This window comes from Enhydra lutris, unplaced genomic scaffold (assembly GCF_002288905.1).
Source record: "Enhydra lutris kenyoni isolate GAN:26980312 unplaced genomic scaffold, ASM228890v2 scaffoldscaffold9, whole genome shotgun sequence".
Classification (NCBI taxonomy): domain Eukaryota; kingdom Metazoa; phylum Chordata; class Mammalia; order Carnivora; family Mustelidae; genus Enhydra; species Enhydra lutris.
In genome coordinates, this window is record NW_019154093.1 from 52,845,182 (window position 1) to 52,867,699 (window position 22,518).

Here is a 22,518-nt window from a genome sequence, read left to right on the forward strand (position 1 = left end):
TGCTGCTTTCTCTTTCCTCTCAAGCTCTACTGTGTTCCTCCTGTTACTTCTACGGTTTAATAAGAAGCAGCAGTGGAGTGTGTGGGTGGCTCAGTCAGTTGGGCCACCAACTCTTGGTTTAGGCTCAGTTCATGATCTCACGGTTGTGAGACAGAGCCCTGCATTGGGCTCCGTGCAGAGTGTGGAGCCTGCTTGAGAGTCTCTCTCTCTCTCTCCCCCCACCATGTACCCCTCCCCCCACTTGTGCATGCTCACTCTCTCTCTCTTTCTCTCTCTAAAAATTAAAAAAAAAAAAAAGCAACAGCAAGAATGGGAAAAAAGGATATTTATATTAATCTTATCCAAAGAACAAATTTCTGTTATTTGTAGTTTAAGCTTTTTTTTTTTTCTTTCTGATATTCTTTTGCAGGTTTCCCCAGGCAGCCTAGACAGGTAAAAGACAATGGTAGTTAGAAATATTTCTATATATTCCTCAACACAGACATTGTAGAATCCTGGCTTATTAAAAAAACTGTGTTCCATTTCTTGGTCTGCAGTAGTGTATGTGGGTTTTGTTGCTTGAGATTTCTGGATATTCAGGGTGGGGGTTGAAGGACATGAAAGGAAGGAAGGATACTATTGCTTTTTAATCCAATTCACATAAATCATAATCATCAACTTAGTTTGCTATAATTTTCTCAATTGTAGAAAAGGAATAAAAACATTGAAATTTCTTTTGGATGAAGGGGCTCAAATTAATATTTACAAAATACTTTGAAGCCAGACACTTATCACTATTTTCTAAAAATGTGAATTAAAATATGTCTTCCCCACAAAGAAGTTCATGGTATAATTCCCTAAAGAGTTACATAACAATAAAAGTGGGTTGCTCTGTGAAAGCCATGTAAACAGTGAATTGTTATCCCTTAACAGATATTACTTTTCCTGACATTCTTCTGTAGTTACTTCAGAAGATACAGCATCAACAAAACAAAACCCCTAGGAGCTTAGACTTATGTGCTAAAATTAAGGGTTGGTTTTTTCCTTCACATGTGACAAAACAAAAAGACTTTGTTTTGCAGCCTGGGCTCTGGACCTACACTCTGAACAATACCCACCATTCTCGTCAACCCTTGAAAGTGACAGTGACCTCTCGTGCCTCCAGCTCAGCCATGCCCCCTGCTACTGTGGAAGCCTTTGTGGAAAGAGATAGCACCCGTTTCCCCCATCCAGTGATGATTTATGCAAATGTGAGAAAGGGGATTTATCCCATCCTTAATGCTACTGTTACCGCTATAATTGAGCCAGAGGCTGCAGACCCTGTTGCACTGGACCTTTTTGACAATGGAGCAGGTAACTAGGAATGTCATGTCGTTTTTGTCTTTTTTCGCGTACTCAAGAGCTGTTGTTGTGTTATAATGCTGCCGTATCAATCTTAAACTTATCTGTAAAAGTCCTTCAATTCGATTATTTTTCTCATTGAATCATTTGAGATTTTCAAGTCCTGAAGAGAGTCACTGACATACTGAGTAGTTATGGGTCCTGACTGCACAAGGAAAGAGAATGTGAACTTGGGAAGTGTCCTTCAGGTTCTTCGGTGTGGCTGTGGGGTGAACAAAAGGGTGGGAGGAAGTAGCTTGACACCTAGGTCTTAGTTTTTGTTTGGCCAGTGACACTAGCAGCTCATCGAGGTCACAGAGAACCAGGCTTTTATGTCCTCGGGACATGTCCATATTCCTCTAAGATTTGCCAGCTGTATTATTCACTGAAATAACAAGACTGGACAATTAAAATAGCAAATGAAAACCCAAGAAGTAAGATGCAGTGTGGTCTCCTCAGGCCCAGAAGTGAAGAGAAAATTGGGAACTGCTCGTATGACCCAGGAGATAACCCCAGACTATTCTTTAGCCAAGGAGCAGGGATGATAAGAGGGAAGAGCCAGTGTGTTTATGTGTTTACATGTGTGATTTGTTCACAAGATGATCAGGCCAGCAAGGCTAGTGGAATCATGATGGAGGTTTTCCCATCACTGGGAAAACAAAGTCAAAGAAAAAAAAACCCTACTTCAAGCACTCATTCTGCACATGGAGTTCAGAGCCTCGTCATCACACCTCACACACAGCACAGCATCAGACCAGGAAATAGCAGCTTCTAGATCTTTCAGACTCTTTTTGATTTAAAACCAAATTCCTTTGTTGTTTTATCCTTTCTTTTCTGTTCTTTACCTAAATTAAATTCTCAGAAGGACAACAGACCTCAGAATCTATGTGGGTAGCCACAAGTGTTTGATCTCCTAATAAACCATACTCCTGCACTCTGGTGTTTGAAAGATAATGATTTTTCAAGAGTCTTGGTTTTGGCAAGCCGTTAGCATCTTGCTATGGCAATCCCCCACGACGTCTGTGAGACAAAAGTTCATTCAAAGGATTTTAGTTCAAATCTACCTCAGAGGAACAGCAAAGAAGTCCTCTTATTTTGCCTGTTGGAATGGATCCAAACGAATGTCTCGTGCTCTGATTGCTTATCCGTGGCCACACCTTTTAATTTCTGTATATAGTCCAAAAATACACTTTGTAGAACGCTTCTCCTTTTCTTCAGCCTGCGGGCTGGCCTGGAGAATAGATCCTGTTCTCTTAGGAGAGATCACCTGAGTCAACTCAGTAGCTTTTATATTTATTCCCTGGAACCATTTCATTTATTCGATGTCTAAATTTATACTCTAGGGGTGCCTGGTGCCTCAGCTGATTAAGTGTCAGACTCTTGATTGTGGCTCAGGAAGTGATCTCAGCCTGATGAGATCAAGCCCAGTGTTGGGCTCTGCATTGGACATGGAGCCTATTTAAGATTCTCTCTCTCCCCCTCTCCCTCTGTCCCTCCCCCTGCTCACACTCTTTCACTCAAAAAAGTTATACTCTAATGAAAGAAACAGTGGAAAGTATTGCCTAGGCACCCAAAGTATAAATTTAGGTTTTTTTTTCCCCCAATACTTAACACATAGCTAAAACTTATTTTTATAATGGAAGTAGTATTTATATGCTGTCAGATTCATGAACAATAATAAAATGTACACTTATGAAGTGCCTTATAATTTAAAATGTGCTTTCTCATGAACACTCTGAGATTAAAAAATGCAACAGTCTTGTGAGATAAGTTGTCCCTGCTTTATAGATGTAGAAACTGAGGGTCAGAGAGATTATTTCACAGCTACTAAGTCGTGAATCCAGACCTTAAAACCAAGTCCCACGACCTTCAAGCTAGTGTTCTTTCCCATTTCTTTCTGAATCAGGAATTAAAAGAGGTGGATGTAGTAACTGTGGCTTGGAGAGATTTTCCTTTATCATTTCTTAACAAATAGGTTGACCTAATTAACCAGTAAACCACTAAATACCAAGATTTTATTACTTTCCAATAGGTAAAAAAATTTTAGACCTATTATGAGAATAAGTTGCTCAGCACTTTTTATTTTAATTCAATATACTCCTACTTTTCTCACATTAAGGAGTAGCCCTGCCTCTGCAGTGGGGAGTTGAGAGCACTTTAGTAGTGATACAGAGCTAGGGGCCAAGGCTGAGTATGTGGTGTGAACTGACTCAGAGACAGGACAAGCCATTTGCCCGGGGGCGGGGGGTGGGGTGGCGACCGCACTTGAAGAGTGAATGTGTTCTGCACCTGGGCTAAGCTATAACTTGCACTGCTATCCTGAAGTCTGGGCCTCCCCGCCATTCAGTCATGGACTTGGTTCAGAATTGAACTGCTCTTAAGGAAAGTCTAGCACTGGCCAAGCTTTCCAAATGCCTCCTGAAGCAAAGCACAGTGGATGGAACCAAAGCCTGTCAAACCCCAAGCCAGCAAACCCCTCAGAATCTAGAACAACAGTTCCATGTACCCTCTAATGAGGAAATTAATTTCACATTACCTTTTAAACTACCAGATTTTTTTTCATCAGGGCTGTAGGATGTTTATAAATCCCTTGAAATTATATGAAATGTGTATATATGCATCTATATTTATTTCCTGGAACAGAATAGCTTTTATCTTAAAGAGTCTATAACCATAAACAAAAAGAGTATGTTTGATTTCCATGAGAAACTAGTATTTTCAACGGTAAGAAGGAGAGCTCTAAACGTGATTATGAAATGTTTTATTAGCACTGAAGCCCAACTCATTCACCTTCAGAAAATAATTTTTTAGAGGTTAAGGAATCACAGGGAGAAGTTAAGGAACTGTTGGATTTTAATATTAAAAGTAGCTATGACCATGACTGGATTTGCTAAAATGGGAAGCAAGAAGGGAGTGTAAAGCTTATTATTTAATGATTTAATCAAATATTAGTAATCAACTGTGATGACAAGTGGTGACATTGAGCTTTCTTTTTATATATGCAGGTGCTGATATTATAAAAAATGATGGAATTTACTCGAGGTATTTTTTCTCCTTTGCTGCAAATGGTAGATATAGCTTGAAAGTGCATGTCAGTCACTCCCCCAGCCTAAGCGGCCTAGCCTACTCTATTCCAGGGAGTCGTGCTATGTATGTACCAGGTTACATAGCAAATGGTAAGAATCATGAGCACCATTATTTGAGTAACATCATTTAATATATATATCTCTGGTGTGTGTGTGTGTGTGTGTGTGTGTGTGTGTGTGTGTGTGTGTGTATGAGAGAGAGAGAAGAGAATGAGAAAGAGAGATGGAATTTCAAAACCCTTTATGCTTGGGGTGCCTGGGTGGCTCAGTGGGTTAACCCTCTGCCTTCGGCTCAGGTCATGATCTCAGGGTCCTGGGATCGAGCCCCGCATCTGGCTCTCTGCTCAGCAGGAAGCCTGCTTCCCCCTCTGCCTGCTTCTCTGCCTACTTGTGATCTCTCTCTCTCTATCAAATAAATTTTTTAAAAAACCCTTTATGCTTAAGTCAATATATAATTTGTGCTATCTCTTCAATCCTCAGTGATTCAAAGTAGTCAAGCAGGAAGGCAATAGATAATTCCCACAGATATTTGGTATATTCATTTTAGTCATTATTTTGACTCTTTCTTGTGGCTGTTTCATCAGAATTATTGGCAGTTAAAAGAAATTTATTGTTTTTTTTTCTCAGTCATAGCTCCTGTATTTCCTCTATAGAGGTTTACGCAAGAAAAAGAGGCAAAAGTTGATAGCAGTTGAAAGAAGGAAGCAAACAGCCCAAACAATCCACACAAAATGAGTTCCTGAATAAATATGAATTTGGATGTTACAGACAACTGACCACTTCCTGAAGATGTGCTGTCTTCCTTTAAGGGAAAAGCACCAAATAAATAGAAGATATACGTCTTTTCTTAACACCATTGTTATAGTTCCTGAAGGGAAGCAGTGGTTAAAGTATTTAGTGGCATGAAAACAGAGCAGCTCCCATTATCTAATGAAGTGTCTGAAGAATGAAGACAAACAAAAATACTCTGTAATCATTTTAAACAATCTCAGAAAACATTTATTTCCAAAACTGCAGAATCTTTATGAACACTTTTCATGAATTTTAGCAGCTTATAACTAATCATAACTATTTCATAACATGATTCTATATTTTTGGTTTTTAAGTACCCTTAAGTAGAAAATAATCAAGATGTTCCAGTGAATTTGCATCTCCTGATAATTTTAGTTTTTCCTAAAATATAATTTACTTTCCTGTGTATTTACTTTGATTTACATCAAAACCTGTGTAAATCAAATTGCAAGGTAACATGGCTTTACAGCATGGATATGATTTCACATATAGATATAATACTTCAGTTATAAATAAATATTCCTTCTTTCATTTATACCTCAAACAGTTTTGAAGGCTTACTAGGTGATAGGCTTAGTCCTAGGAACTTGGGATAGCCAGCAAAATAAGACTTGATTCCTACTGAAGAGCTTGAAGGCTTCTTTTTTGTCTAGTATCTTTCTAAAATCTATGAGTTTGAAGGATACACATATCAGCAACTAGTATACAGTGAGATTGGAAAAGTAATATTCAACTGTCTTTTTATCTGTGTATTTTGTAGAGGCTCTTAGCAGCACAGCAAGAAAAAGGTAGGCTAGGGCGCCTGGGTGGCTCAGTGGTTAAAGCCTCTGCCTTCGGCTCAGGTCATGATCTCAGGGTCCTGGAATCGAGCCTCACGTCGGGCTTTCTGCTCAGCAGGGAGCCTGCCTCCTCCTCCTCTTTCTCACTGCCTGCCTCTCTGCCTACTTGTGATCTGTCAAATAAATAAAAATCTTTAAAAAAAAAAGAAAGAAAGAAAAAGGTAGGCTTCCCTAGGCATGTCTACTAAACATAACATTCACTTTATCAGCTCACTTTTAGAAGACCACTTTGAGCACACACTTCATTAAATAATGGGAGCTGCTCTATTTTCATGCCACAAATCTCCAGACACAAGAGTGCACCCTTCTCCTCTCCAAAGGCCAGTGTCTCTGCTGGATCTGCTCTGGATCCCATCCAGAGGCCTTGAGAGCTCAACCTTTCATGGTCCCACTCTACCGACCCCCCTGAGCAGCATTCAAGCATGAATTATCATCCCGTATTTTTAAAAAAATTTATTGTTTGTCTCCCTTCAGATACTGTCCACCTCCCTGTCATCAACTTCCTTGACATTAGTCTAAACCTGGTGCCTACATTTTCTCACCTCCAATTTTGACTTTGTTCACCACAATCTGACTTCCACCCAAACCACCCCACTGGAATAGCTCTGGCCCTAGTCACCAGTGACCACTCGGCTGTTAAGTCCAAAGAATATATGTCAGTCCTCAGCAGTGTCTGACACAACTGATTGATTTTGTCTTTGTCATCTCTTGGCTTCTATAATTACCTCTTATGCTCTGGATTTTCTTTTTTTTAGGGTCGGGGGGAGTCAGGCTCCTTTTCTGGCTCCTCCTTTTCTATCAAGACTCTAAGTGTTGGCAGTTCTCAGAGCTCATGTCTAAACTTCTTACCCTATCACCTGGAGCCACTCTGCCTGGGTTTGGAACCTCGCTCCTCCATCTACTGCTAGCTGTGTGACTTTGGGCAAGTTACTTAGTTTCTCTTTGCTTCAGTTGCATCATCTTGAAAAGGGAGGCTATAATAACTGTACTCTCCTCTAGCATTGCTAGGAAAATTAAATAGTCGATACATGTAAGATAAATAAGTACCTGACAAGTAGTGAGCCAGGGACTCAATAAATGCTATTGATTGCTACAGTTGAAATTGTTATTAGGTAACCTCATTAACCCGTATGGGTTTTATAATATCTATAGGCTTATAACTTCCCAATTCATAAGTTTAAAATTATTAAATCTAAATAAAACCTCTTTTTTGAGCTAGAAATCCATGTCCAACTGGTTCCTTGTCATCTTCAAATAGATATTTTAAAGGAATCACAAACTAGTCTCCTTCCCTTTAGCTTGCTTCTCCTCCCAAGTTGCTCATTTTAGAAACCTGAGAGCGGTTTCTTTTTCTTTTCTTTCTTTTGTTTTCCTACCAACTTTCTCTCCTTCACCATTCCATACTCAAACCTACCACCAGCTTTTATTGATTTTATTTCCAAATCACATCTCAAAATGCCTACTTTTGTCCTCCTCCCCACTGCTGTCACCCAGCCCACCCTGACATGTTACCCTGTCTGGACTGTTGCAGTGGCTATCTCAACAGCCCAGTGTTTGCCCATTCTCTAATGAGAGCAGCCACAGTGACCTGTTAGGAAGAAATACGGTCATGTCACTGCCCTGCTTCCCCACAGCTTGTAAGATGAAACTCTAAAATCATTAGAGGAGGCTGCAAGGGCCTCTACGAGCCTCTATGAGTCTTCTCTGGTCTTATCTCAAACTACTTGCCTCCTTGCTTTAAATTTTTTCAAATTTGCAAGGCTCTTTAGGACCTCAGAGTTTTTACACAACCTGTTCCCTCTGCCTGAGATATTATTACCTCCACTCTGCCTGGCTGACTCCTACTCACCCTTTAGGATGCCTTTAAATGTTACTTCCTTGAGAACACTATAAATTATGTACCTGTGTTATTTTTCTTCACAGCACCCTGTCTTTTTTTCTTATGTTTATCACGACTTATAAACATAGTTTTATTAGTATGACTATAAATTCTAAGAGGGATACTCTTTTATCTGTGATTATTACCCTCAAAATATTTATTTAGTGAAAGGATGGATGAATGAATGAATGAACGAACGAATGAATGAATGAATTGTGGAAAAAACAAATTCAATTATTCTAAGGATGTCATAAAGAAAAAAAGTTTTGTTTTTTTTTTTAAGATTTTATTTATTTATTTGACAAAGAGAGAGATCACAAGTAAGCAGAGAGGCAGGCTGGGGGGGGAATCAGGCTCTCTGCTGAGCAGAGAGCCCAATGCAGGACTCGATCCCAGGGACCCTGAGATCATGACCTGAGCCGAAGGCAGTGGCTTAACCCACTGAGCCACCTAGGTGTCCCCCCAAAAAAGTTTTTAAAATATCTCTCCAGAATCTCTCAAAAACAAGCTATTTGGGAAAGGGTCACTTGTTGTTTTGGCCGTTCTTTTCTTGGTCACAGGCAACATTCAGATGAATGCCCCAAGAAAATCAGCAGGCAGGAGTGAGGAGGAGCAAAAATGGGGCTTTAGCCGAATAAGTTCCGGAGGCTCCTTTTCCGTGCTAGGAGTTCCAGCCGGCCCCCATCCTGATGTGTTTCCACCATGCAAAATCACTGACCTGCACGCTGTCAAAGTGGAAGAGGAGGTGACTTTATCTTGGACAGCACCTGGAGAAGACTATGACCAAGGCCAGGGTAGGTTTCTTGTTTCACTCCCTGTGTTTCTACCAGGTGGCATTTCTAATAGCTATGTCAGGGGTTTGCTGGGTAAAAATAGCTTTGGGGACTTCGAGCCAACCAAGCTGCAGAGGGCTGTTATGAAAAGCTTTGAGCTGTTGATAGGGCCTTATATGCTGGAGTGTAGGAATGGGAGCTTGTCAGCTCCCCCAGAACTGAGAAGGCCCTAGTAAAAGAACTGACACTGATCATCTAGCAATCTTGACTGGAAACATAAATACCGTATGTAAGAGTAGTGTAGTCAACAGAAATGGGTTCTGCATTACAGAGCACGGGCTTCTAAATACTGGAGGTTATTTAGTTTTCTGAAGATTAGATAGTGGATAGTGAATTCAAAGATTTACAAGTCAAGGGGAATAATTCTCATAAGTCATGCAAAACTTGGTCCATTTTCCACCCCCACTTCTGGACATCACTTTTGTTAGGGAGACTAGACCCAGTTCTGTTAGGTGGGCTTTCTTACCCTTGTATGTGTGAACACTGATGAAGTTCTTTCTCAACATTCCTTTTTCCAAGGTCTACACTAGGTTCAGGCTTCCAGCATCATTTCTTGATCCCTGTAGCAACTCAACAAAATAATTTTCCTCAGAGAATAGTTTTTCTAACAGCTTTGCCATCACCAAAACATGGTTATCATTGATTATACATTAGATACTTTCTTTCCTGTTGCCTCTGATTGAGGTGCCTGTAGGAACCAACCTTCTCTACTGAAAGCTTACTTTTTCAATATCAGTCAAAGTGACCACCTTGGGCCTTTGCCAGTCTTTTTCCAACTTGGGTCACCTTTATTTGGTTTGTAATTCTTTACCCATTTACTACATTCACCAGAAAGCATCTCAATTACAAATAATTCTGTGCTCCTGAGGAACATCTCTATTGTAGCTTTGTCTTCCTGCTCTTTTATCCAAAATCTGTCTCTTCTGGTCAGAGAAGAAAGAGTGAAATACTTTACACTCTGAATTAAGGATTCTCCTATTTTAAAGACTGGAGATGTGCAATGATTGAAACTCTAGGATGGGTATGTCCTTTGTATAAAGGAAAAAGCTGTAATTTTCATGTCAGGAAAAAAATTGTTCCCACTCTGGCTTTCAGTCCAGCTGTTTGATCTTTGGCCAGTTGCTTAGCCTCTATTGGCTTCAGTTTCCTCATATGGAAAATAGGACTACAAATATTTATTTCATAAGGTATCATGAAGAGGAAACGAAGTAACGCATATAAAATCAGAGAGGGAAGAGAAAGTATGTCAAGTTTCCTGGGCCGCTGGTTTGTCGCTACTGTCTTCTATCTACCTTTTTATTTAGATTTAAGGAGCCACAAGCGCTCCCACCAGTATTTAAAGGTAAGAGTGGTGCCACCTAATGGCACCTCATGAGAACCTAGTGTTCTCACTCTTGCCTCAGTGCCTCCCTCAGAAACACCTTGTGTACTGAAAGAGACAAATGCAAGTTCAGTCTCCCATTTCTACTGGAAACTGTTCCTTTCAAGAGCCCTAGGAATTTCAGCTACACTGCTGAATTAAAAGAGGAGAAAGAAAGTGTGCAGTGTTAGTGGTTATTAACGTCTTGAAAAGAAGAAATACAACCATATGGGACTTCAGAATTGGCATCACAAATGGCATTAATCAAGGGAATAGAGAGATCTTCATGCATCTTCACTGATGAGCAGGATGATTGAAGTAGACCTGGCTTGTTATAATATAAAAACCATAAACCACAAAAGATAAGTGGTGGGGGGCGGTGCCTGGATGTGTATTAAGTTGCTAAAATCACTGTCATAACTGATTGATGACTCAGCAAAAGCAAAATTGACCAATTAGTCATGAATAGACCAACTAACAAATAGGTACCTGTTTAATCCATAAACATGTGGCTTCATTGCCTATTTTCCCTCACAAGTTATTGTCTAGAAAGGCGTTCTCACCTTTATGATCAGAGGTAAAAATAATGGGGGTATGTCTCTGGCTTCACAATTATAAAAAATGTGACTATTCTTAGGAACCCTGTTAGCAATAAATGAATATCATATATGGACAGGTATATCAGTATTTATCCAGGTAGCAGCCCTTTACTATACACAATATCCTAGAAAAGATGACCCGTTATGTGGAATAAACAAAACATTATCAGATCGCCATTATGTATACAGACTAGGCATTATGGAAATGGGTCGCCTCATTGGGTTTTCATTAAAAGTCTGGGGTAAAATAATTGCTAAAACTGAGTACCAAGCATGTTCTGCATCTCCTTTGTATTTCTTTTATAGAAATTAGGAACACCTGGGTGGCTCAGTCTATAAAGCATCCACCTTTGGCTCAGGTCACCATCCCAGAGTCCTGGCATTGAGTCCTGCATAAATAAAATCTTTAAAAAAGAAATTAAAGTAAAAATATATTTATTAAGTACTATTCATGCCCACCATAGCACTAAACATTATATAAGCATAATTTAAGATGGTCATTGCACTCTAAGAATTTATAACCGTACGCTGAGGAAAAAAGGCACAAAATGGTCAAAAACCACAGTTTAACACAGTGCCATTTGTATGGCTTGGAAGCCACAGAAATTAAAAGGCTGTAGAGATCAGTGTGGGTGGGAGCAGAGGAGAAGCCAGGTTCTTACACCAGGGCCCAAGCAGAGCCCTTGGAGTGGGGCCAGACTCCAAAAAGTGCCAATCTTGTACCTCCTTCCCTGCATTGACTACCTTCCCTATGTGCCTAACAAGCCTGACATTCACACTCTTCCTCTGACATCATTTCACCGTGTTCTTATATAACCATTGCTACAACTTACTATCTTTAAAAATCGTTGAAAATGTGCTGCTTCTGAAGAAGCTGTTCCATGACAGCAATTGTTCTTTCTACTAGCCCTCCTCTATCCCTCAGTTATACTATAAGCTGGAAGAAGACTTAATGTAGGAGAGACCCAAAATAATCCTTAGGGGATGAACTGGATTTCAAATGAAGAGAGGAAGTAGCAACTGTTAACAGTTGAGAGACCTCCCTGAAGATGGGACCAAGTCTTCAGCTTCCTGCCCCAGACCTCAGTCCAAGCTCAGAACTTTCCCTACTAGGAATTTACTGATAAAGATGCAAATTGAGATGTAAGCCTCAATAACTGGAAAAGCAGCACAGTTACTGGGAAATAAGAAACAGGAGGGAGTGTAGCCAGGGAGTATAGCCTAGTAGGAGGCTGCACAGCACAGTGCTAAGGTATTGGGCTTTGAAATCAGACACCACATTTTACCAGTGTAAACTGAGGCAAGTTACTTAATTTCTCTCACCTTCTGATTATTAATCTGCAAAAGCAGATAGGACGAGTAGCTATCTCAGAGTGTTGTTAAGAGAGTTGAATGAAGTAAGGCACAGAGAGGGATTAAAACGATGTCTGGTCCATACAAAGTGTTCACTAAATGTCAGCATTTGTAACAGTTTGGAGACAGAAGAGATCTTAAAGATGTGCTAGTTTGACCCCGTTGTTTCAAATGTAAGCGAATGACCCAGAGAGTCTAAGTGTCTTGTCGAAGGCCATAGAGCTATTTTCATTGGCTAAAATACACTGTGAAAAAAGAGAGACCAAACCTAGAGATATATACCCAAGAGGTCAAAAATGCAGAACCAGTCTGACTTCTCTTTCTCACAAGGAGAGAGGTACATAACAAGTACTGTAAATGGAAGGTGCTTCTCCATGAATGCATGAACTGAGTTTGAGTCTTTGCAGTTGCATAGCTGTTCTGCATAAAGTTTAATAGGTGCTCATAGTAGAAAGGAATGGGATTTGGAGTTGGAAGAAATGAATTCATTACCAGCACTACTATTTCCTAACTATTCATCATGGTAGCGCATTTAACTTCCCGAGTCCCTACCTTTTTATTTAAAATGAGATGATCAATTTCACATAGAGAGAGCATTGGATGTGGAAAATCTTTGTCAATGCTAAGACTTATGAAATATTACTTGTTTCATTATCTAGGAGAGGACTCTGGGAAAGCACCATGGGGAGGGCTTTCTCCAGAGAGAGCAATGGACATGTTCCACTGTGAGTGTAGAGAGGCTGGTCAGCCTAGCTTCTCACCCATGTCTGTCCCCCTGTATTGGAACTATCTATAGTGAGGAAGCCCAGTGGGTTTACTCAGAGGGAATCAGCTGATTGATAAATTTGAATATAAAAGCTATTTTGTTTTGACAACTGTCTCTAATGGTGTTTTATTCTAATTACTAGGCAGGATAGAAATAGTCTATCAAAAATTATTATAGATTTGGAAACTGTTCAAAACATAGAATATTTTCACTTTTTAACTAAACTTGAAATGTCCTATGGTTTCCATTCCTCAGAACAAAATCCTTCTTTGAAGCTGCTCTATTCATTATTAAATTTATTTTTGGCCATTGTAGATAAGAATTATGATATTATTAGAGTGGGTTAGTACTACAGGTGGCTTCCATTTTTGCATAATTATTTATTATTCATAATTTTAGTTTTGAATTGGTAATACATTCACATGGTTGAAAATCAAAATGGCACAACAATGTGAATGTAACCCTTAAAAAGCACTGAACTATACCTTCAACTATACACATTAAAATTGGTTAAGATGATAAATTTTATTTTATATGAATCTTACTCCAATTTTGAAAAATCAAAACAATATAAGGAAAATCAAAATAATAAAATTCCTGCCATCAGCTTCTCCAAATTTAGCTTTTCTATAACATGCAGTTTTTTTTAACCTATCACAGACTTGCCTGAATTAATGTCATACCACTTCACATAAAATGTGAGAATCTTTCAAAAGTATAATTCCATATACCCTCCATCATCTTTTGTGGGGCTGCTGTCATATATTGTGCTGCTGTATTTTTATAAAGACCACAATGCATTGTTATGGCTTCTGTTTTAAACAATCCATTGTCTTTTTGATAAATTTTAAAGAGAAAAAAGTGACCCTTTTTAGTAACCCATGTAGTCACCATTTCTAGTCTTCTTTTCTATAGGTCTGCATTTTTCTCTATCACCATTTCGCTTGTAGCTCAGGTCTTCAGGTGAAATTCTCTGAGAATGTGTTCATTTCACTTTCAGTTTTAAAGTACATTTCACTCTTTAAAAAAAAAGTACATTTTCACTAGATATAAAATTCTAGGGCAATAAATTTTTCTTTCAGCACTTTAAGTATGTTATTTCATCGTCTTATGGCTCCATTTTTTTTTTTTTTTCTGATGAGAAGTCAGCTATCATTCTTACTGTTATTCTCCTGAGTGTAAAGTGCCTTTCTTTCCCTTTGGCTGCTTTAAATTGTTTTTATCTTTGGTGTTGACCAGATTGACCAAGATGTGCCTCAGTGTGGTTTTCCTGATGCCTATTCTATTTGGGGATTGCTGAGTTTCCTGGATCTGTATTCTTTTTGACCAGATTTGAAACATTTCCAGCTAACACATCTTCAAAAAACTTCTGTTCTATTCTTTTTCTTCTTAGATAATATTGATATGATATGATATAATATGATGTGATATGATATGATATAATATGATTATATTATACCCACATACACTAAATGGGTATGTCAGTAAATCACAAAAATCATTGAAATTGTATTTAATTTTTATCTTTTGTCCTGAGTGCTCCAGTTTGATTTTTATGAACTTGTCTTCAAGCTTACTGATCTTTTCCTTCTGTTGTGTCCAATCTGCTATTAATGTCAAATTAATTTTTTCATTGTTTTTTTTCCAATTCTAGAATTTCCATTTTCTTCTTTTTTTAACTTTCCATATCTCTCCTCAAATTTCCTATCTCTCCATTTGCTATATCCAACTTGTCCTACTGACTTTTCACATACTCATCATGGGTTTGTTTTATTTTTTAAGATTTATTTATTTGACAGAGAAAGAGCAGAAGCATGTGGAGCAACAGGCAGAGGGAGTGGGAAAAGCAGGCTTCCTGCCTGATGTGGGGCTCAATCCCAGAACCCTGGGATTATGACCTGAGCTAAAGGCAGATGCCTAACTGACTGAGCCACCCAGGTGCCCCTCATCATGGTTACTTTAAAGTCCTTATCTATTAATTTGAAATCTCAGTCATTTGTGACTCATTTTATTTCCTGATATTTTCCTGATATTACATTTTCTACTTCTTTGCATGTCTAGGGATTTTACTGTTGTATATTGGGCATGTGGTAGTAAATTATAGACTCTGGAATCTGTTATACTCTTCTGAAGAGTTTTGAAATATTTTCTCTTCCTTCTTTTTTTCCTTCCTTCCTTCCTTCTTTCCTCCTATCTTTCTTTTCTTTTCAGAGAGAGAGAGAGAGAGAGAGAAAGCACATGAGAGTGGGGAGGGGCAAAGGGAGAAGCAGGTTCCTTGCTGAGCAGACAGCCCAATGCAGGACTTGATTCCAGGACCCTGAGATCATGACCTGAGCCAAAGATAGATGCTCAACTGACTGAGCCAGCCAGGCACCCCAAGAGTTTTGAAATTTTTTTTTTTTAAGATTTTATTTATTTATTTGAGAGAGAGAGACAGTGAGAGAGAGCATGAGCGAGGAGAAGGTCAGAGGGAGAAGCAGACTCCCCGTGGAGCTGGGAGCCCGATGCAGGACTCGATCCCAGGACTCCGGGATCATGACCTGAGCCAAAGGCAGTCGTCCAACCAACTGAGCCACCCAGGCATCCTTGAAATTTTTTTGATATATAGTTTGGTTCACCTTGAATTTGAGGAGGCTTGGTTTTGCTTTTGGCTAGGGTTTGTCTATTTCAGTTTTGCTCTTAATCCAGGGCATATCCCTTAATTCTGAAACCCAATCTTTATTCCTAAAGCATGGCTCTTTCCAGTGTTTTAATGGCTATCTTCACATATTTACCATGCTCCTCTAATTTGAGAAGACCCACACTCCAAACTCTATACTCTTGATGAGCATTAAAATAAAACTCTGTTCAGTTTTTCAGCCTTCTAGCTGTTGTTTGTCCCTTGAGCCCTTATTGTTTCATACATACATGAATAATTAGAATTAGAAGTCTTCCAATGGTCTGAAAAAAGTCAATGCATAGATTTGGGGGTGGTCCCTCTCCAGCAACCTTAACTTTCAGTTACTCAGGCAATCCCATATTCAGTCTTCTGATTTCTCAGCTCCAAAAGGTAGCAGCTTTCCATTCCAGCTATCATATCTGTACAGGAGAGGGAAGTTCCTTAAGAGGAAAAGCTGCACAAACATGAATCATCCCTACTCTGATTTCCTTATTTTAAGGATTGTAACACCTCTGATTTCTGCCTATTTTTACTAGAATCCAGTGCTTTAATAGCTTTGTGGGGTTTTGGGGGGGGTTTTTTGGTTGTTTTTTTGCTTTCTTCAGATTTCATACCTGTTATCTTCTGGACAGTTAGTCTAAGCTACGTAACCCTTACCAGAACTCAGAACTAAACTTTTACCTTTGACTTAAATAACATATTTTTTAATTTTATTTTAAGATTTTATTTATTTATTTGAGAGAAAGAAAGCTAGAGAGAGAGGGAGCACACAAGCAGGGGGAGGAGCAGAGGGAGAAGCAGACTCCCCACTGAGCAGGGACCCTGATATGGGGCTTGGTACCAGGACCCCAGGATCATGACCCCAGCTGAATGCAGACACTTAACTGACTGAGCCACCCAGGCATCCCCTAGAGGGTTTAATAGAATCATGTAAAATTTACAAATAACTTAGGGAAAAATAACATCTTTATTACGCTGAATCTTCCTATCCAAAAAACAGTAAGTTTTTCCTCTTGTCTAGGTTTCAATATGAGTTTTTATGTAGTGTTTTAAAGTTTTCTTCATATGCAATTTTTGTTATGTTTATTTCTAGGTATTTTTAGTTTTGTTGCTATTCTCTAGAAAATTTACCCAAGTGACTTAACCTTTCCATTTATATTTTTTATTTTCAGCCAACAGCTATGAAATAAGAATCAGTAAACATTTACAGAATATTCAAGATGACTTTAACAATGCCATTTTAGTGAATACATCAAAACTAAATCCTCAGAAAGCTGGGACCAAGGAGGTATTTACATTCTCACCAAAGTTTTTCACAAATGGACCTGACCACCAACCTGATGGAGAGATGCAAGAAAGCCACAGAATTTATGTGGCAATACGAGCAATAGACAGGAACTCCTTAAAGTCTGCTGTATCTAACATTGCCCAGGCATCTCTGTTTATCCCCCCATATTCTGCTCCTATACTTGCCAGAGACAATCTTATATTGAAAGGAGTTTTGACAGCAGTGGGTTTAATAGGAATCATTTGCCTCACTATAGTCATAACACACTGTATTTTAAACAGGAAAAAGAGATCAGACAAGAAAAAGAATGGAACAAAATTAATATGAGCAAATGTAGAGAGTACCTTCCTCCTTAGATATAAAATCCATGGCCTTTACACTTTACAAAAACATACCAGTAAAGTCAAATTAACACCAGAACTATTAAAAATGCTTTGAGTTTTTGTATAATACAGGTCAGATTTTTACATGGTAAGCAGACAAAAATTCTTTTATAACACTATTTTTGAAAGGAAGTTAGGAAACCCTTAAGCTTTGGTTATGGACAAAATAATAAAAATTATTCTCCAAGGTAATGTCTTTAAAAGCAAAGGCAAGGGCAAGGTTGAACCAAAGTAAAAGAAAAACTTGTTTTATTGTAGAGGAAAAATAGCCCCAGATAAAGGAAAGGAGGTTGGTATAACTGTCCATATGAGCAGTTGCTTATACTTTGATTAATTTTTATTTCCCCTTATCTTTTCAGAATAGGTTGCTTTTTTATGACTAAAGATCAAGCTGCATTTTATATACGAAGCCCCTATTGTAAAGTTCTTCACCTCTTGACATCTGGTTAATTATACAACAGATCAAATCCCACTGGAAGTGGTCAAAGAGATCTTTGTTCACTGTAAGAGTTATTATTAAAATGTGGGTATTATCCCTGTCCCATGACATTAGTTTTGTAACAGAGGTCTACTGAATTTATTGCATATGAGATTGTATTCTTATCAAAGCAGGTTTCCAAGTTATTGCCTTGGTGCTATTTGATAAAAATGGTTATAACTCTCATAAGGCTTTAAATAAAGCATAAAAGACATAGCTCTGGGCTTATCTTAATGCATACACAGGCTATATGATTTTATTTTATTTCAACTACAGAAGAGGCCATGGGGGACCCTGGGGAAGGGAAAAAAGTGACCTTTGGAAATGGTTAACTGATACTATTTTTTGTTCAAAGAAGAGTCTAGGAATCCTTTCTCCATCAAAGGTTATTTATCTATGGGTGTGGGGGGTGAATAGAGAGTGAAGCATGGGTCACAAGGAAATAAAAATCATCTTTCATCTAATTTTACTATCCTTATTTTTTTAAAGATTATTGAGCAATAGAATAATTTGCCTTGTATATTGAAGAACTTCAAACTTTATTGGATAATAGAAATAATAATGTGGAATAGATCTATCTTAAAACCAGGGCCAATTAAGAATGAAAATTTGATTAAATTCTGGAGAAGAAGGGAGGGAACTGTGGAAAACTGGGACAAGAAGAAAGAGAAAGAAGCCTGAGTTAGAGACTCAGAGCAGTGTTGAAGAGTAAAATGACCAGTAAATCTCTGTTCCCAAGCTGCCTCCTTACAGCTTAGACTACATTTCAGATCTGACTTGTTATTTTCTTTCTTTCTTTCTTTCTTTCTTTCTTTCTTTCTTTCTTTCTTTCTTTCGTTCGTTCTTTCTTTCTTTCTTTCTTTCTCTCTTCCTTCCTTCCTTCCTTTCTTTCTTTCTAACATATAATGTATTATTTGCTTCAGGGGCACAGGTCTGTGAATCATCAGTCTTACACAATATTCTAAGTCTCACAGTGCCTAAATTTTTGCTGATGCAGACTCAAGTCCCTAGGCAGTGAGTCCCTCCTCCCTCATTGCCATTAAGCCTGCTAGCCTGGTATTTGCCTCTCTGTAGCTTCAGTGAGTTGATACTATATAGTACTGAGATGGGGTGTGGTGGGTTTTAAGCCTTTGAATGTCTTCTTCATTTTATAGATAAAAAAATTATGGTTAAGGGAGTAACCCAAAGCACTGTGATGGTTAACAGCAGAGATATGTAGGAGTATAGCCAGGTACTCATACTGCTTCTTCATTTCTATTTAAGAAGGTGTGGGAAGATAGTGGGGATTATGCCTAGAAATATTTAACTCTTCCAAGAACCACATCCCCAGAATGAAGTTATGCCCTAGAACAAGAGCAAAACAGATATAGATCTGCTCTGACAAAGCCTAAAACCAAGTCTCCACAGAATCAAGATGATTTGTGAATAACTAAACTACTGCTAGAACATAATTCGGAAAAAGAAAACATATACAGAGTCTCTGCAACACATCATGCAGTATCTAATAAAAAATCAACAGACATGCCAACAAGCAGGAAATGTGTCCCATAATTAATAAGAATAGAAATCTGTCAAGAGAACGTGCAAAATTTTTCCAGAATTGGAATTAGCAGACAATAAGTTGACAATAGCTATTATAAATATGATTAAGAAATTATAGGAAATGATAGGTATAAGTAATGAATAGAGAAGAAATTTCAGGAAAGATGCCAAAATTCTTTAAAAAGAAGCAAATGAAAATACTAAAACAGAAAAATATAATATATGAAAGAAGACTTTTGTAATGGATTAACAGCAGACTGGAACTACAGATGAAAGGATCAGATGACTTGAAAACAGGAACATAGAAATCATGCAAACTGAAACATTTCATTTTGAAAAACTGGAAAAGTCAAAATGACCCATGGAACATTATCAAGGTGTTTCACATACATATAAATGCGTCCCAGAAGTAGAAGGAGGAAAAACAGAGCACAAAATATTCAAAGACATACTAGTTGAAATTTTTCCCAGTTTAACTTAAACTCTCAACCTGTGGTTCTAAGATGCTCAGTAAACCTAACATAGGATCTATGCAAAGAAAATAACACCTCAGTATATCATAGGAATAATGACTGATTACTCATCAGAAACAACTGAGGCCAGAAGACAACAAAATGACATCTTTGAGTGCCAAAAGTAAAATCTGTCAATGCAGAACTCTATATTCAGCGAAAATCCCTTTCAAAATGAAGGTAGATAAATAAAAGCCAAAATCATGTTCACCAGCAAGAAATACCAAAGTAATTTCTTTACCTAAAGGAAAATGATGTCTGGTAAAAATACAGAGCTACAGTATGGAATGAAGATCACTGGAAATTGTAAATAGGTAAATGCAATATATTGTTGGTTTTCTTTACTTTTAATTCCTTTAAAAGGCAATTAACTGTTTAAAGTAAAAACAAAAACAATGTGTTATTCTATTAATAACATAATTAAGTAAGATGTATGACAGCAAGAGCAGAACAGACAGATGACAGATGGACTTACACTGTTAAAATGTATTTACACTACTCTTAAAGTTGTATATTCAAGTACACTGGGATAAATTAAGGATGCATTTATAAACCCCTTGCCACACATTAATAGTAGAGAAAGATATATCTAAAAAGATAATAAATGGGATAAAAATGATCACTAAAACTAACCAATTAACATAAAACAGGTAAAGTAGAAGAAAGGAACAAAGAACAGAGGTAATTAACAGAAAGCAAATAGCAAGATGGTAGACTTAAGGCCAGCTAAATTAATAATTATATTAAATATAAATGAACTAAACACTGAAATTAAAAAGCAGAGATTTTTTGGACTTGATAAAAAAAGCAGACTCAACTATATAGAATTTACAACAGATTCATTTTAAATACAATGACATAGGGGAGTCAAGATGGCAGAGGAGTAGCAGACTGAGATAACATCAGGTAGCAAGAGATCACCTGGATAGTTTATCAAACCATTCCGAACACCTACAAATCCAACAGGGGATCGAAGAGATGAAGAGCAGCAATTCTAGAAACAGAAAATCAACCACTTTCTGAAAGGTAGGACTTGCAGAGAACTGAATCCAAAGCAACGGGAAGATAGACCGCGGGGGAAGGGGCCGGCTCCGGGCAAGCAGTGGAGCAATGGAACACAAAGTCAGAACTTTTAAAAGTCTCCTCCATGGAGGGACATCGCTCCAGAGACTAAGCAGGGGTGGAGCCCTCGCGGGGACAGCGTGGTCTCAGGTCCCATGGGGTCACTGAAGGATCAGGAGTGTCTGAGTATCACAGAGCTCACATGTATTAGAGCAGGGAAACCGGTAGAGAGATGGAGCCGAGGAGTGAGCTCTCAGCTCAGGGCACAGTGATCCGTGGCACAGTTAGGCCACTGCTCTTTGAGCAGGGACCCCACAAATGGCAGATCCGGGGAGACATCCCTGGAAAAGCAGCAGTGATCTGCTGGATTTGGAGACTCCAGGCAGGGCTGTGTGCCAGAGACAGAGATGCTAGATCACAGGTTGGGTGAGCTCAGAGTGCAGCCAGAGGCCAGGGAGATGGGAGTGATTGAGCGCTTTTCTCTGAGGACGCACTGAGGATGGGGGCCCCAAGCTCTCGGCTCCTCGGGGCCAGAGATTGGGAGGCCGCCATTTTCATTCCCATCCTCCAGAACTCTATGGAAAGTGATCAGGGAACAAAAGCTTCTGAAAGCCAACCCAAGTGGATTACTTAGCCTGGCCCCTGACAAGGGCGGTGCAAATCCACCTCGGGCAAAGACACTTGAGAATCACTACAACAGGCCCTTCCCCAAGAAAATCAGCAAGAAATCCAGCCAAGACCAAGCTCACTTATCAAGGAGGACAGTGGAATTCCAGAGGAGGAGAAAGCAAAGCATGGAATTCATGGCTTTCTCCCCATGATTCTTTAGTCTTGCAAAGTTAAGTAATTTATTTTTATTTTATTTTTTTCTTATTCTAATTTTTTTAACTTTTATTCTTTCCTCTTTCAACGTTTTTTAACTAGTTTATCTTAACAATATCTTTCATAAAAAATTTTTTTTGAACCTTCATTATTATAGTCATATTTTATCCTTCGTTGTATCTAACTTTATTTTTTGTATACGCATAGGGTTTTTTCTTCTAAAAAATTTTGGGATATAACTTCTTCTAATAGATCAAAATATACCTTAAATCTAGAACAGGGCTTTCTTCTAGTCTCCAGCCTGAGTAAATTCTCTCCACTTTTTCTTTCTTTTCCCAACCAGCTTATCTTATCAACTCCTTTTTTAGAATTTTTTTTTAAATTTTCAATTTTTTTAAATTTTCATCTTTACAGTCATATCCCATCCCTTCATCATGTTTACCCTTATTTGTGTGTGTGTTTTTCTTTCTTTAAAATTTTGGGAGGTAGTTTCTTCTAAGAGACCAAAGTCTCCCAAAATTAAGTGGGTGGCTCTGTTCTAGTCACCAGTATAATATCTTCCTTTTTTCTTTAAAAATTTTTAACTTCTTTTTACCCCCTTTCTTCCCCCCATGATTTGAGGTCTCTTCTGATTTGGTTAACACACATTTTTCTGGTGTATTTGCCACCCTTTTAGCATGTTATTCTCTCCTTCATATATTCTTATCTGGATAAAATGACAAGGCAGAAAAACACCACAAAAAAAGGAACAAGAGGCAGTACCAAAGGCTAGGGACCCAATCAATACGGACATTGGTAATATGTCAGATCTAGAGTTCAGAATGATTATTCTCAAGGTGCTAGTTGGGCTTGAAAAAGGCATGGAAGATATTAGAGAAAACTGTGTGGAGAAATAAAAGCCCTTTC

The 22,518-nt window shown here is 38.4% G+C and overlaps 1 protein-coding gene across 1 annotated transcript in view; it reads left to right on the forward strand.

The window, feature by feature from the left end:
• Positions 1 to 17,433, forward strand: part of LOC111143553 (chloride channel accessory 2) — a 38,422-nt gene extending 20,989 nt beyond the window's left edge. The window contains exons 11-14 of the mRNA XM_022497378.1: positions 1,062 to 1,332; positions 4,365 to 4,535; positions 8,516 to 8,749; positions 16,698 to 17,433. Of these exons, the coding sequence (XP_022353086.1) occupies positions 1,062 to 1,332; positions 4,365 to 4,535; positions 8,516 to 8,749; positions 16,698 to 17,140 (1,119 nt within the window). The 3' untranslated portion in view covers positions 17,141 to 17,433. The remainder of the gene's footprint in view (positions 1 to 1,061; positions 1,333 to 4,364; positions 4,536 to 8,515; positions 8,750 to 16,697) is intronic.
• The last annotated feature ends 5,085 nt before the right edge of the window (positions 17,434 to 22,518 follow it).